This window comes from Micromesistius poutassou (genome assembly GCF_964030765.1).
Source record: "Micromesistius poutassou genome assembly, chromosome: 13".
In the NCBI taxonomy this organism is placed as follows: domain Eukaryota; kingdom Metazoa; phylum Chordata; class Actinopteri; order Gadiformes; family Gadidae; genus Micromesistius; species Micromesistius poutassou.
In genome coordinates this window covers 3,633,785-3,648,784 of record NC_140283.1, presented here as the reverse complement: position 1 = coordinate 3,648,784, position 15,000 = coordinate 3,633,785, and the positions used below count along the sequence as shown (strand labels likewise).

Here is a 15,000-nt window from a genome sequence, read left to right as displayed (position 1 = left end):
TTCAGACATCTCTCTCTCTCTCTCTCTCTCTCTCTCTCTCTCTCTCTCTCTCTCTCTCTCTCTCTCTCTCTCTCTCTCTGCCAGCCTGTTTCCTATTCAGCCCTTGTCACTTCGGGCTCAGCTGGGGATCAAACCAAGGACAATTTCCAGTGAAAGCGGAGTGAGATAGAATAAGGCTCTATTTGTTATTCCTGCGTCCTCTCTTTCACCGTAAGTGTGGTACGCTCCCCTCTCCCTCTTTCCCCTATACCATCACCACCACCACCGTCATTGCTTTGACTGCTACCAACTACCACTCATGGTCTTCCAGGAGTGATTCATCTTTGTATTCTTCTCCACTTATAGAGCCCTGACATCGGGCCTTTGTGTGAAGCATAAGCTCTAATGAACAACCATTAACCTCCTCAAATGGAAACGGAACAGGCCTTTTCGGCCCCCCTTGGTCCTGAAGCCTTTGTCTGCTCTACCTGTGGTCTGAGAAAGGAGTTCAACTCTCTTATCTTCAGGGGAAAATATTTTTCCTTTCCAAGCGCAGTTGACATTCCAATAAGGAGAGGGGGAAAATGTGCACGCATGAATATGTGCACATTGTGTCTGCTCCTACAACTGCACTTTGATTTGACACTATTATGTATTTGAACAACAATAATACCAGGAACTGGATTGTTGTGAAAGGAGGTGTGCTTTCATTGCATGATAAGAAAAGTTCCCTTGGACATGGTCATACTTTATAGTTGGCCGTGTATTGAAGGACAGCTGTTTTGCCGAAGAATGGACCATCTTGTCTGGGACAGGGTCTGACGAACACACATACGAATTGGTGTACATTAAAACATCCTTCAAATAAGTGCTCCATCGCCTGCTTTCACGTCCCAGCGGCCAGCTCTCTTCTACATAAAGGGGATGGCCGGTTACCATTCGATGCAGGCCCACAGAGCTTTCATCAGACCTCCATGTCTAAGGAGCTGGGAGTGGCAGGACATTACCCCACAGGAAATGGATTGTTGTGAAAGGAGGCAGCTCATGGTAATGTAATGTCTTGGCTGAAAGACTTATGGAAAGTGGATGGCATAAATATGACTGAGGTGTTTGAGCAATTCTGAAGCAATAGTGATGAAACACAATTTGAATCTTCTGTGATATCGTTGTTTCAGTCTAGGTATGACTCGGTGGTAAATGTTGAACACGTGGTTTATTCAGAGACATAAGATAAACAAGCCTGCACTCTTGAGGTGGTTCATGAACCATTTCTCAAACACGGGTCAGAATTCAGTTTATACTGGAAGTGGGCGGAATTGTAAATAAGCCACGCCTGCAGGTTCTGGTTTACCCAGGTAAACCTTCAGTCCGTCTTGGCCTGGGCGGAATGGCAAAGAGGCCATGTTTGTAGGGTCTGACTTATCTCAAACCCATAAGACTGTATACGTGCAGTGTTGACCACTCTGTGTGTAGAAGAAGCTATTCAGAACTTTTGTTGGCACGACAAATATGTGGTCCAATGGTACTGATGTTAGCTTGAATAATATGTGGTCTAAATAAAGCATCAAATAAAGGTATTTACTTCAATAGTCACCCCATTAAAGTGTAAACTAAGACTGAACCCAAACTGCAGCCTTACAAAAAACCAACGAGTAGCCCACGTGGGTTACGGCCACTAATTCCACAAGTTTGAAAATGTCTCAACACAAGCCGCCACCCAATTTGGATTATTTCTGAATGTTACAAGACAATATACTGATTTAACCTAAAACAAACTCTTAAAGTAACATTTACTCTATTCTCACAGATCGATTAAATTAATAAGTGAAGTCGATTATTTGGTTAATCGCTTATTAATTTCGTGTACCCCGGGGTAGGAGCGTGGTCACCTATAGATGGCAGTATTCTCTTTTGAATCAGTGTTGTATGCTTCATAGTTGCCAGATTTAAATTGACATTATTAGCGTGTCATACTTCTAACATCAATGTATCAGTCATATCTAGCGTCATAGACACCTGGCACTCTCTAGACTGCGAGTCTCCTGTATGCCTCAAACTGGACTCTGTAATAACCTAGGAACCCATGCGTCTATGCACTTTCATGCAAACTCCATGGAGAATCATTCAGTCAGGTACACAAGTAGGCATGGAGACCGAAATCCACCATGCATGCACTTCCAATTAACGCCATTGAAGAGAGTGGTGTTCACTCCTAAAGCAGGCCGTTTTCATTCTGGGGTTAAACTGCGGGGCTGGTAGACCTCAGAGATGTAAGAGATGCCTTCTGTGAAGGTTTTCGTTTTTAGATACGCTAAATCCGCTGACATATATATATGTATATATATATATATATATATATTTGTATGTATTAGTTACAATGCTGCATCATGTTCAGTTAAACAAAGTGAATCACCAGGTGAACAACGCCCTGTGTTTGAACGGATGTGTGGTGATTTGTGCGCTAAAGTTATTGCAAAAAACGGACAGAAAACCGTAAGTGATTTTGCACCAAACAAATATAACCACATTTATTTCGAAAGTATAAAATATCACACGATCAAGGCCACTTTTCAGGGTAAATCAACCATCTTTTAGAAACATTTATACAGAGAAAAAAGCTTGTCACTCTGTGCTGGTCTAACACACACTATCCAGTTCTGTGGCTATGAAATGAGCATCCATCTTCCCCACAAGTAGTGGTTGGCAAGGCTTGAATAATTTAAATGAGACTGGAAATGGCAGGAGTTAAAGACATCCATCAAGAGAATCCGGTGTTTTGAATGTTGTTTTCGTCATTTTGTTATTTTCTGTTTCCGTGTTAAACCAGCTTGCAGGCACAGCTCGACTTTACAGGCACGTTTTACCTTCTACTGAGAGAGAGAGAGAGAGAGAGAGAGAGAGAGAGAGAGAGAGAGAGAGAGAGAGAGAAAACTGTAGTTCACATTCTTAACGATGGCACCAGTGAGGTCGAACGAGTATCCCCACGGAGAGAGCGGGAGAAGAGAGAGAGAGAGAGAGAGAGAGAGAGAGAGAGAGAGCATCTGTCGTTGGAACGAGCTGAAGAAACGCGCCATTTAGACCTCACCCCCTCAACGGCCAGGATGGCTCTGTGCACATCCAGCGAGGGGTCTGGGGGCTGGTCCAGCAGAACGTAGTGTCTACAGTCCTACCCACCAACATGGATGTGGTTCCCCGTTGAGGTAGAACAGTTGTACAAGAACAACTTTGATTCTAAGTATACAAATGGGTAACAGTCACATGGAGAAAACAAAAAAAAAACAGGAGTGGAGACATGAGAGTGAGAGAGTGAGAGGGAGACTGATAGAGAGAGAGAGAGAGAGAGAGAGAGAGAGAGAGAGAGAGAGAGAGAGACTTGAATTGAGAACAGTTACATTTCTATAGAACTGAAAGGTTCCCTCTCGTTACTTTTTAACCGGTTTCCCTTTTTACGAGCATGGTGGCGGACATTTTGAAGGGATATTATTGCATCTACGAGCTCGGAAATACAACAACTCTACAATTGCTGACAAAGCAAAGCTGCGGATCTCAGCCATTACATTTTCGTCCAGCTCTCTCACACACACACACACACACACACACACAGTACGTACGTACACACACACACACACACACACACACACACAGTACGTACACACACAGTACGTACACACACACACACACACACACACACACACACACACACACACAGTACGTACACACACAGTACGTACACACACACACACACACACACACACACAGTACGTACACACACACACACACACACACACTTCTGACAGTGCAAACAAAATAAGAAAAGAGTTCACCCAACGGATCTAAACTGAAGCGGCGTCGGTCGAGGGAGGGCGCGTTCCCACGTGGACACAGTTCACTCAACACGCTGCTCATGCTCTTCAAACACGGCCCACCGCGTGCGCTCCGTGAACGCTCGCTCTCCACTTGAAGGCTGGAATGGACTGAGTGAGCTGTCTGGCTCCCAGTAGGGCATGCAAGGCTAGGCTAGGCTAGGCTAGGCTAGGCTAGGCGTACCCACCTTCCCGGGCATAGGACTAACTGTCGCCCGCGACGCGCCCCGACGCCTTGTGGCTAATGATGCTCTCGGTGGACTTGAGCAGCCTCTCCAGACACGGCGCGTTGATCTTCTTGCCCGGCGGGGGCGCTTTCGGGGGAGCGGCAGCGTCTGTTTTCGCGTAGCGGTCCGTGCTGGAGGACACAGCGCTGTCCTGCGTTAGCGCTTTGTCTCTGGGGGGCCCCGAAGGCGGGGGCCCTCCGGGGCCGTCCGGGGCCTGGGGCGGCGGCGGCGGCGGCGCCGCCTGCTGCGGAGGGGGTGGGGCCAGCAGCGGCGGCGGAGGCGGCGGTTGTCCGGCGCTGGGCGAGCAGACGGGGGAGGCGTGGAGCCACGTCAGTCTGCTGCCGGCCGACTGGGCCCCGGGCGGCCGGTGGTCTGGGAGTCGCGGGGCCGTGGGGCTGTGGGCCGCGGGAACGCCGGGAGCGCCGGGACCGGCAAGAGACGGAGCGCTGGTCAGGTCCGTGCTCACCGGGGAGGAGAGCTGCAGAAGAGAACGGAAACGTGTGTTTAACGGCCCACACCAAAACAACAACATGGTTTGTTTACTGACGGGTCGGTTGACTCGAGGACAGACGGCTACCACGGGTGATGACAACACATGGTGTTGGTGTCATTTCTAGGGTGTGTCTGGATTACCGAGGGGAGGGAATCCTTACTGACTTAAGGCTCCGCACCCACACTGGCTCAGCTCTTAAGATGACCTTTTCTCTGCGTTTTTTTGTTCTCAGTGACCATGAATACTGTAATCCTATGAGATGTCTATAGATAAGTCTATGTTGAATATTGTCCCTAACTGATCAATTCAAATTAATTGGGTGTGGCTATCCCACAGATCAGACCGAAGCAACAGCACCAGAACAGTACTGAATAACTGGATATACCGCAGAATGTTCCCGGCGCGGTGCGTACTACTCATACCAGCATGAGTAGTGCATGAGTAGTGCATGAGTAGTGCACGAGTCTAGCCTACATAAAAGCTGCTGGATCTATTGACAGCTCTCTAATGAACGGTGCAGTCATTTTTCACAGAAACAAAGGTTTAAAGCATTGTTTCCAGCCTTTGTGTTGCCTGTTTAGACAAAATGAATTTTTGCTCTGCTAATTATGTAGTAAAGCAGCAGTCTAAGCAATTTAAAATGACATGGACAACTTTGGTTTGGGTGTGATTGAGTGGGTGTGGTTGATTGTCAACATTTGAATCTAGGTAGGCAAGTCAGATAATATCTTTGCCCTCCCCTGCTCTACGGTGGGAGGGAAAAAATGGGAGTCTTGAGACCCCCACACCACACGACAATCAGTGCACCCCCCCCCTCTCAATTAAAAGCCCAATGAAACAATAAAAGTGGTCATTGTTTTATAAAAAAAATCTATTTAGTCAATGAATTATGTTGACTATATTTACAAATGAATTGCCCAATTATTTATTTCAGGATTTAATTCATAGCAAAATATACAGTATTACGTTGAAGACCTCCCAGTCTTGTTCCTCGTCGCTATGTGATTAAAGCACAAGATTGATTTTGATTGATTTTAGTTTATTTAAGAACAATACAGATCCTGTAATCCTTAACCTGCTTACACCTTAAAACTGTAACTGTTGAAATGTGTTACCTTGAGTTTCTTAGGGGGAGCGTCATGCTCCGTGTGAGCGCCTGTCGGTTGGTCTTGGGGCTTTACATTGGGAAACCAACTCTTTAGCATGTCCTCCATTTTAAGGATGATGTTGACGTACTTCTCCCTGAAAAACACCAAGAAAAACAGGTTCAACATTTAGCATGTTAAGCCTGGAGAAAAGCTGAGGGAAGTTGAGGGAATATTCTTGTGATCTAAGTATATATACATATATACTGTACATACTGGGCCTCCACAACCCTCCCCACCTCTAAACATAATCTCATAAAGCGACAGAAGTCACAAATGTCTCAGCAACAAAAAAGCACCAGAAGTGACCAAGCATTAAGAGGTGGGCAGACCAGCACCCCCCTCCTTCCAAACCAGATGGTTGATGGGGATTATGCACGTCATGTGATCAGGACCTCCCTCTGCCTTTTCTTTCAATGTAAAATGGCGCCATAGAGGGGCATTTCAGTGCCGAATGCTCTGCACTTTAACGATGACTATAAAAAAAATTAAATTGAATTGGGTAATTGAACATGGGGGGACCAGGCTGAGTCTCTGATGGGGTAAGCTCATTACCAGGACTGGCCAAGTCCTGCTAATTAATCAGGTACAAGTGGGCTGCTGCAAGTGTTAAGGTTGATGGTATTATCTTTAACAAGCCTAGAGTGAGTAAGTGGACTGGGCAGTATGTAGGGTAACGGGGGGCGTGGCCTGGCCCTCCGCACCACGCTGTGAGCCATGTGTCTTGGATAAACTTCCAACCCATGTAGACCCTGCACACTGCACACTGCATAGCAGCAGTAACAGAGCATGTAGACCCTGCACACTACATAGCAGCTGTAACAGAGCATGTAGACCCTGCACACTACACACTGCATAGCAGCAGTAACAGAGCATGTAGACCCTGCACACTGCACACTACATAGCAGCAGTAACAGAGCATGTAGACCCTGCACACTACACACTACATAGCAGCAGTAACAGAGCATGTAGACCCTGCACACTGCACACTACATAGCAGCAGTAACAGAGCATGTAGACCCTGCACACTGCAGCATGTGTAACAGCAGTAACAGAGCATGTAGACCCTGCACACTGCAGCATGTGTAGCAGCAGTAACATATCATTTAGACTGCACACTGTATAGCAGCTGTATCAGAGCATTTAGACCCTGTGCACTGCATAGCAGCTGTAACAGAGCATTTAGACTGCACACTGTACCATGTATAGCAGCTATAATAGAGCATTTAGACCCTGCAGATTGCACACTGCCTAGCCGCTGTAACAGAGCATTTAGACCCTGCGCACGGTCTAGCAGTTGAAACAGAGCTTTGACCTGAACATTACATTGGGCCACTCTAAGGGACGACTTTGAGGATATAGTTTTGCAACTCATTCAAATTCAAACTGCACATTTTTTATAATAAATACACCAATAAAATGTGTATCTACCTCAGACCATATAATAGTATTGAATGGTATGGAAATCCAGTGAACTTTTACAAACTAATCCCCTGATGAAGGTGGAGGAGCGATAAAGAGCGATGAAGAGACATACCCCATGCAGGGATTCTGCAACACTCCCATGATCCTCTGGATCCTGTCTATGGCGACGCTCTCCTGGAAACTGCTGAGTCCTGTAAACAGAGCAGGCGGGGAGGTCCGTCGTGAGTCACAGTGTCTCTGCAGCGGGGCCAAGGCTGCGCAGCAGATGGGCTGTTTGGTGAATGTGCATGCAGCAAGGGAGGAGATGGTCTGTGACTATAGGCAGGAAGTGTGGGGGTCATTCGAGGCCTTTCGTTTGACGGATTTACCCAACCCCCCAACCTTACAGGGCCAGCTAGCGGCTAGCTCTAACCACACTGTGGTCGGGATGCAGCGTCCCAGCTCAGATAAAATTAGCGCTTCATAAATGATTGATGTTAGAATTAATGTGATATGGGTGCCTCTGCCAATTTGTGTGAAATTGTTGAATAATTAAAAAAAGGTGCTGAATTTAATTTGGACACATTGTGACCTGTTGTGAAATATAAAAAAAAACAGACACCACCAGAAATGTTCTCCTTTATAAAAACAAACCAAGAGTTCACACGAGGCAAATAGTTGTGGTTACGTGATATTCTTTGAGCAAACAATACAGAACATGTTTTAGACATCTCTCTCTCAAATTCTCAAGCTATTCCTCCAAGAATTGTGCACCACATACCAGTCCTTTGTTTTCGTTTTGGAGAGAGAACGAGAGAAAGGGAGAAAGAGAAAGAGAGGTGGACGGTAAGAAAGAGAGAGAGAGAGAGAGAGTAAGAACGAGAGAGCGAAAGAAATAAAGTAAGAAAGACAGAGCTAGAGCGAGAGGAAAACGAGAGAGAAGGAGAGTAGAAAGCTGCTTGAGAGATCTGGTTTCAATCCAAAAATGGCGGCATCTCAATCCTACACCAGACCCGATGTGAAAGGGCATACGAGGAGAACAGGAAGGAAAAAAATGCAAACGGCCGACTTACGTTCTCTGTATCTCCCCGAGCGAAGGCCATTCAGGATGGACGATAACGGATGAATGTAGCACTGTAATGCCATGCACTGCGGAAAAAAAAAATAATTTATTGTAACAGAGCACATATGCAGTAAAAAACCTGTTCCTTCTTTGTAGTTAATGTTCCGTTTCTCTTTCCCAATCAGGCAGCTTGCATAACACGCTTCAGGTCACCCATAAAGTCACGTGGGAGAGCTGTATTCTTTCCTGGAATATCCCTCCATGTGCAACAGCTAGAAGCAGGGAGAGGCTGGGGTGCTTATGTGGTCCAACGGCAGCTGTTCCCAGCTCTGTTGTGGAGCTTGCGTTTACATTTACATTTTGGGGATTTTGCTGATGCTTTCAATATCCAAAGCCACTTACAACATTCATTCACACATTCACACACCGACGGCGGAGTCAACCCCGCAGGGCGACAGCCGGCGCGTCAGGAGCAGTCAGGGTGAGGGCGTCTCGCTCAGGGACACCTCCACACTCTAGGCTAGGAGGAGCCGAAGGAATCCAACCAGCGACCTTCCGGTTACCAGCCAACCCGCTCTACCTCCTGAGCTGCGGCCGCCCTGAAGCCCCAGTGGGCAAAACAAAAACACGAGCCATCGGGCGTAGCCCAGAGCCGGCGCCGCCTGGTGCTCACCTTACTGATGAAGACCTGTTCCCGGCCCTCCTGGGCGGAGAGGGGCTGCGGCGGCGCGCCCTCCACCAGGCCGTGGGGCCTCTTCAGCGGGTTCCTGGCGCTCCTCGCCTCCCCCCCCGCCGGCGTCGTCTGACCGGGTCTCCTGGCGTCGCCGCCGCCGCCGCCGTCGCCGCCGCCGCCGCCGCCGGCCGCGCTCCAGGCCCCCCTCTTCACCGCGTCGCCCCTCCTGCCGTGGTGGAGGGCCTCCGCCAGGGGCCGCCGCGCGGCGCACTCCGGCTCATTGTCCTCGTCCTCCTCGTTGTCTGTCGCCAGCCAATCGATGGAGCTCTCCGAATCGGTAGCAGACATCCTCGGGAGGGAGCCTCTAAGCAGCACTGACCATCACTGACCTGCCGACCGGGACAGGAAACAACACGACCCGTAAGCACCACGACCACGCCGACATCCCCCTCAACGCTCCACGCACGCCGCAGCAGAAGCAGCGCCGTGCAGCGTCTGCGAGGCACCGGATCAGAACGGGCCGGTCGAGCGTCGACCGGGTCGGCTGGCTGAGAGCTAACCCCCCCCCCCCGCCCGGGGAAACCGTGGGGTTGTGAAAAGCAAGTCTTTACTGCAGCGTGACCCTGCTCTTCAGGAGCACCGAGCGCCATCTGGACAGCGTGCTGGTGGAGCAGGTGGTGCCAGAGAAAGCCCATTGTTGGGACAACCGATGACCTGCAGGCCTCCCAACCACAACAGAGGCGGGCCGGGGAGCCGGCGAACACACACACGCTGGGGGCCCGTCGGCCAAGGCAAACACTCAGGGCGGCCCTCCACACGACAACAGCGGTCCTCTGGGGTTGCCCCTGGTAACAATACAATCTGAAGAACTCTGCTGCGCAACCGACGCTGAGCTGTCCTGATGTATCGTCTGCAGCAGGTGAAACGCTACAGCGATGAGGGGCAAGGCCGTGTTTAGGTCTGCCCGCCCCGCCGCTCAGAACGGACTGTCCGACATTACGGTGTGTGTGTGTGTGTGTGTGTGTGTGTGTGTGTGTGTGTGTGTGTGTGTGTGTGTGTGTGCTGGGCTAGCTGCCTCCTTTATGTGTGTTAGCTAGCAGGGTTGTCCCGCCTTGTTTTAAATACGCCAGAGAGTCGTAGTCATCTCCACTGACCTGTCACCGCATGCTAAGGACACGATTCAAGGAATCATTTTTTTTCCTACAATGGATCCCTTGAATTGTTCTAAAATTAAATAAAGATAATGATTCATCATAGGCTCCAGATTGAATAGCCCTTGATTATTCAATCACACATTTGCCTAATAAAATGATTAGTAGCCCCACCAATTTCTTGGGTACACGTGTTTGCAGTGCAAAGAAGGAGCGTGTTTATAGTAGTAATAGAAGACGACGGAACCGCTCGCTGTTCTTTGTCTAAGAAATGCCGGCGTGGCTTGACATCACACAGGGAAGGGCATCGGATCGCAGGTTTTGACCTTAAAAACAACAACATTACAAATGGCCTGGTGGGTCCCTGTTGTGTTTGTGGATTATAACAGAGACATGCATTTAATAGGCTGTTGAAGGTGTTTCAACTTAGCCTTCCAAAGGCAGGCCTAAATCTTTTTTTTTACATTTTGTGAATAAAAATTCCACCTTTTAAAGAGGCTTAATTCCGAGTGTTTAAACGTGATTGTAGCTATAACAAGAAGAGGTAACGACACACACACACACACACACACACACACACACACACACACACACACACACACACACACACACACACACACACACACACACGCACACACTACTAATATGATATCAATATTGAATATTGTATAATTTAGAAGGTTAAACGCCCCGTATATTCTGATGCGATGAAGTGATATCAGAGGACATTTGAGATTCCGATCGCACGTCTGCACACATGAAAGTGTAGGCTGTAGGATACGTTTCCTACATCCAGGAACGTGGACTTCCCCTCAGAGATGAAGTCACGTCTCTGCTAGTCTGCTGGATCATAGTATTTATCGTTACGTTATCCAGCATAACGTCAGTGAACGGGGCAAACGATCCCATATCCCAGAAGCAGTTTCCAGTTCAAATGGAGATGATTCATTTAAATACATCAACTTATCCGTTTTAGTATCACTAACACATTGATTTTTATTTTTTGCCAAAGGATAGAGTAGCCTATATTGAAACGTCACTCAATTACAATGTCCATATTCAGAAGTTGTGCAGGTTATCCACCCAAACGAACCCCATCTCTACAACTCAAAAGCCAACATAAAGGTGACATCCTCAACATATAAAACAGACACAGTGTGGACATCCTGTCCTGTCTAATAAACCGATCTACAGTTGGACGGCATGCCATCACAATCCACACCATCAAATCCGGCTTCCTGCTTCTAAACCGCACCTTACATCAAATAAATACAAGTCGACTTCTCCAGAACACTACTATTCATTCACAAAAACACCGTTACGACCTGCACTTAAGACGACCGCCGGGCGCCAGATAGGTAACATTAGGTCCAGGTACACACCTTAGCAGGATGGAGCGGAGAGCAGCCTCTTTGTTCCGCGCTGTATCCAGGGCGCCTGCACGGGGAGCAGCTGATGTGCGCTACGTGCGCGAGAGAAGCAGCACTGCGATTGAGGCGGCGCGTGTTGCTTCTCCCAGAGCAACGTGTCTGGGGGGTGGGCGGGCGCAGAGGCGACGGCTCTTGCCATTGGCTCTCCGGGCCGAGGCCCGACCAATAGAGCGTGCGTTTCGAACCCGCGTCGGCCGATAGGAGAGATATTCTTACATATTTAAATGGGATGGAAATGACACAAACACGTGGACACGCGGATCGGTTTCTTTCCGACGGATGGATTTAGGACAGTTTTCGGTCAGTGTGAAGGCATTTTCTTTGTTCAGTCATCCGGATGATGGCGTGTTGTCTGCATAATTCCAACATTAGTCTTTTTTTGTAAAGACGCAGTTATGAATGATAGTGAGCCCATTAAAACAGTAAAACACAATTTGACTTTATAACATGTACATGTCTTGTCATGTACATGTTATATGTCATGTTTCATGTTTTACGTTTTAAATGGTGTAGACACACACACACACACACACACACACACACACGCATGTACGCTATTCATTCAATATAAGGAGAAACACAAATAGACGTTGCTTTTTGGAAATGGGTTAAGGTAAAGTTCCGTTAAGTAACACCAGATCACAGGGCGGATCACATTATAGCGTCAAGAAAACAGAAACACGCCGTTACTCTCGGTCGGTTTTGGTCTGTATTGTAAAGGTATGACGCACGTGCCCGCAGCGCCTGGCAGCACGAGAGGTCGTGAGGCGCGAGGGGTCTGGTGTACGCGCGAGACCCAGACGATACCGAGAGCCGGCAGTGAGTCACGAACCCTGTTCTTCGCGGTGTACGGGATCACGTGCGTTTAAGAGACACCCACTCAGAAAACGTCAGCCTCTCCTCCGCTCCCCTCCCTCCCTCCCTCCCTCCGTGGACAATTAAAATGAGCCAAGTCAAACAGAATTAAAAACATGGCTCCGCTGCTGCCCAGGTCGCCAACAGAGCCTTTTATCGCCGCGTCCATCAGGTCGACTCTTATAGGACGTGTCTAATAAAACGGGGTTTGACGTGTACAGGTCTGACGAATAGTTTAACAACGGGGTGCAATGCAAATCTTTCTGGCTTTAAAGTTTAAACTCAAGAGTCCTAAATAGCCGCCATAACGACAACGTGTGTCGTCCAACGAATAGATGACGTAAGGTAATGGCGCGGTGGCTCAATCGTCTCGAGAGCCAATCGCGCCACCCCGACACAAACTTGTTGAGCCTCTTGCATGAAGTCAACTGAGGTGAGAGACACACCCACCCCCCCCCCCCCCCCCCCCCCCCCCCCACACACACACACACACACACACAGAGCCACATCCTCTGTGAGTCCAGCTGACAACTCTGCACATCCTAGTGCAGCCTGGACTTCCTCGTTCCTGCCTTTTGTACCACAGCAGCAACTGTCACCGTGGATGAGTGAGTCACATCAAGGCCCGAGAGGGTTTCGTTACGTTTTGTTCCGTCAAAGGACATAGGCCTACTCGCACAACACAACACCAACGATATGAGACAAAGCGCTTCATTATTTAACAGGGAAAGAATAATTATTTTTTTCTGAGTTCTGAAAAGATATCAATAAAATATAGGCTATAATTTATTCGGGCTTTATGTTGGGCTCATGCTGAGGAGCAATGCTGTGGTTTCTGTTCTGTACATTTATGTGATTAACCCAGTTAAGCTCTACACTCCATTCCGCTAAACTGTTTTTTTTTTTATTAAAGCGTTTGAGTTGTTCCCACGGGACCGAGAGAGACACTCTTCTTTACCCGACACATATGCCACATGTCGGCTTCATTAAACGAATGCATTGTGAGATCAGGGCCGACAGCAGAGTCGTGAGCACCAAACTGATCTAGTCAGCCAGACGGGCCGACTGACTCAGAGCAGACATTGCAGGAATCCAACTCATTCCTTGGTAATCCGTTAAAAAAAAAAAAGACCTTGTAAGAGATCAACACACCGCCATTTGGGCATTGGAATCCACTGTTTGCATTCACTCCATTAGGAGAGACCAGCTCGTGTTGATGTGGGAGGAGATCATATCAACACAGCAACCCTAAATGACCCCCTGGCTCCCCTGCACAAGGTTACGCTCAGACACAGATACCACGCCCACTGTGTGCTACAATTGTGTGCGTGTGTGTGTATTGGTTGTTTATTTAACAGCATTGATTTGCACTTTTGAGTGAACTTAGTTTTCAACAGTCTTTCCTGGGCCCCAGGATAATGAGGAGAATGTGTGTGTGTGTGTGTGTGTGTGTGCGTGCGTGCATGTGATTCTGCACGGGTTTGTACTAGATTTGCCAATGTCAATTTAAATCAGTTATGGAAGGTACTGGTAGGCGCGTAAGAACAGCCAGTGTCTGTCACTCCGGAGAATGTAAACACGCGGGGGAAACACGTGAGTCAGGGCAGCTCTCAGCCACACGGACGTCCGCTGGAATGTTGTTGTTGTTGTTGTTGTTGTTGTTGTTTTCCCGTCCAGCTTTGAGGACGTATCCTTTAATACCGCGCAGAGCTCTCCGTCCCCCTCCCTAACGCCACTTCCTGGGGTCGGAGTGAGGGAGGGAGTCCTCCGCGGCCACAGGTCCTTATTAGTCGTCTCGTTACGTTGGACATGTGAGCCGCAACGTGGAGTCGCGGCCCGCGCACGTGCCTCACATGTACAGCTCTCCTCTCGTCCTCTTTTTATATAATATCCAAAGTGCCCTTTAATCTCTTCTAACTGCCCCAGCCAATTCTTACATAAGAGGACAAGACTTCAGCAAGTTTGAACAGGGTCAATATCTTTCACCTCCTTTTACTCGGCGCGTCATCGCCTCCCCAGACCTCCAAATATGGCATCATCCTGTTACTGTAAATGCCGCTTCATTTGAGCTAAGCCCCGCCCCCGCACATTGTGAAAAAAAAAAAAAAAGTGCCTGCATTAAGATTTGGCACACACACACACACGCACACACGCACACACACACACACTGTAAAGGAGGGAAGAAAAAGTGCCTGTTGTGTGTGGCAAAGTTGAGCCAATGGCGAGCAGGAGCTGCGTGATGATGCAGAGGGGAAGTGGTGTGCAGGCCTGGTTCCTAGAAGCATGTGCTGTGCCTTTAAGAGGGCGGGCACTTCAGCACGTTCTAGGAAGACACGCCCTCTCCCTCTCTCCGGAGCTCCTTCCTACTCCTGACTCTCGCTCGCTCGCTCGCTCACATGCAGCCCACTCCGAGCCCAGCGCCCGGTCCTGTTCCACAGACAGGTCACATGCACCCGGTCCTGTTCCACAGACAGGTCACATGCACCCGGTCCTGTTCCACAGACAGGTCACATGCACCCGGTCCTGTTCCACAGACAGGTCACATGCACCCGGTCCTGTTCCACAGACAGGTCACATGCACCCGGTCCTGTTCCACAGACAGGTCACATGCACTGGGTCCTGTTCCACAGACAGGTCACATGCACCCGGTCCTGTTCCACAGACAGGTCACATGCACCCGGTCCTGTTCCACAGACAGGTCACATGCACTGGGTCCT

General features: G+C 48.7%; 1 protein-coding gene across 1 annotated transcript; it reads right to left on the bottom strand.

Annotated features, from left to right (window-relative positions):
• Positions 1–2,477: 2,477 nt before the first annotated feature.
• Positions 2,478–11,471, bottom strand: ciartb (circadian associated repressor of transcription b). Its single transcript, XM_084476885.1, has 6 exons — positions 11,381–11,471; positions 8,848–9,236; positions 8,185–8,260; positions 7,245–7,323; positions 5,678–5,804; positions 2,478–4,547 (listed from the first exon to the last, which is right to left on the bottom strand). The coding sequence occupies exons 2-6, from the start codon at positions 9,193–9,195 to the stop codon at positions 4,047–4,049; spliced, it is 1,131 nt and encodes a 376-aa protein (XP_084333011.1). The 5' UTR covers positions 9,196–9,236; positions 11,381–11,471; the 3' UTR covers positions 2,478–4,046.
• Positions 11,472–15,000: the final 3,529 nt, after the last annotated feature.

What these genes read in the sequence shown, in the direction of transcription:
- ciartb (XM_084476885.1), bottom strand. Translation starts at nt 9,195, where the DNA reads ATGTCTGCTACCGATTCGGAGAGCTCCATCGATTGGCTGGCGACAGAC. An exon ending in AACAGGTCTTCATCAGTAAG is followed by an intron (nt 8,261 to 8,847) that starts GTGAGCACCAGG and finishes TTTTTTCCGCAG; the next exon opens with TGCATGGCATTACAGTGCTA. An exon ending in CTCGGGGAGATACAGAGAAC is followed by an intron (nt 7,324 to 8,184) that starts GTAAGTCGGCCG and finishes CTCTGTTTACAG; the next exon opens with GACTCAGCAGTTTCCAGGAG.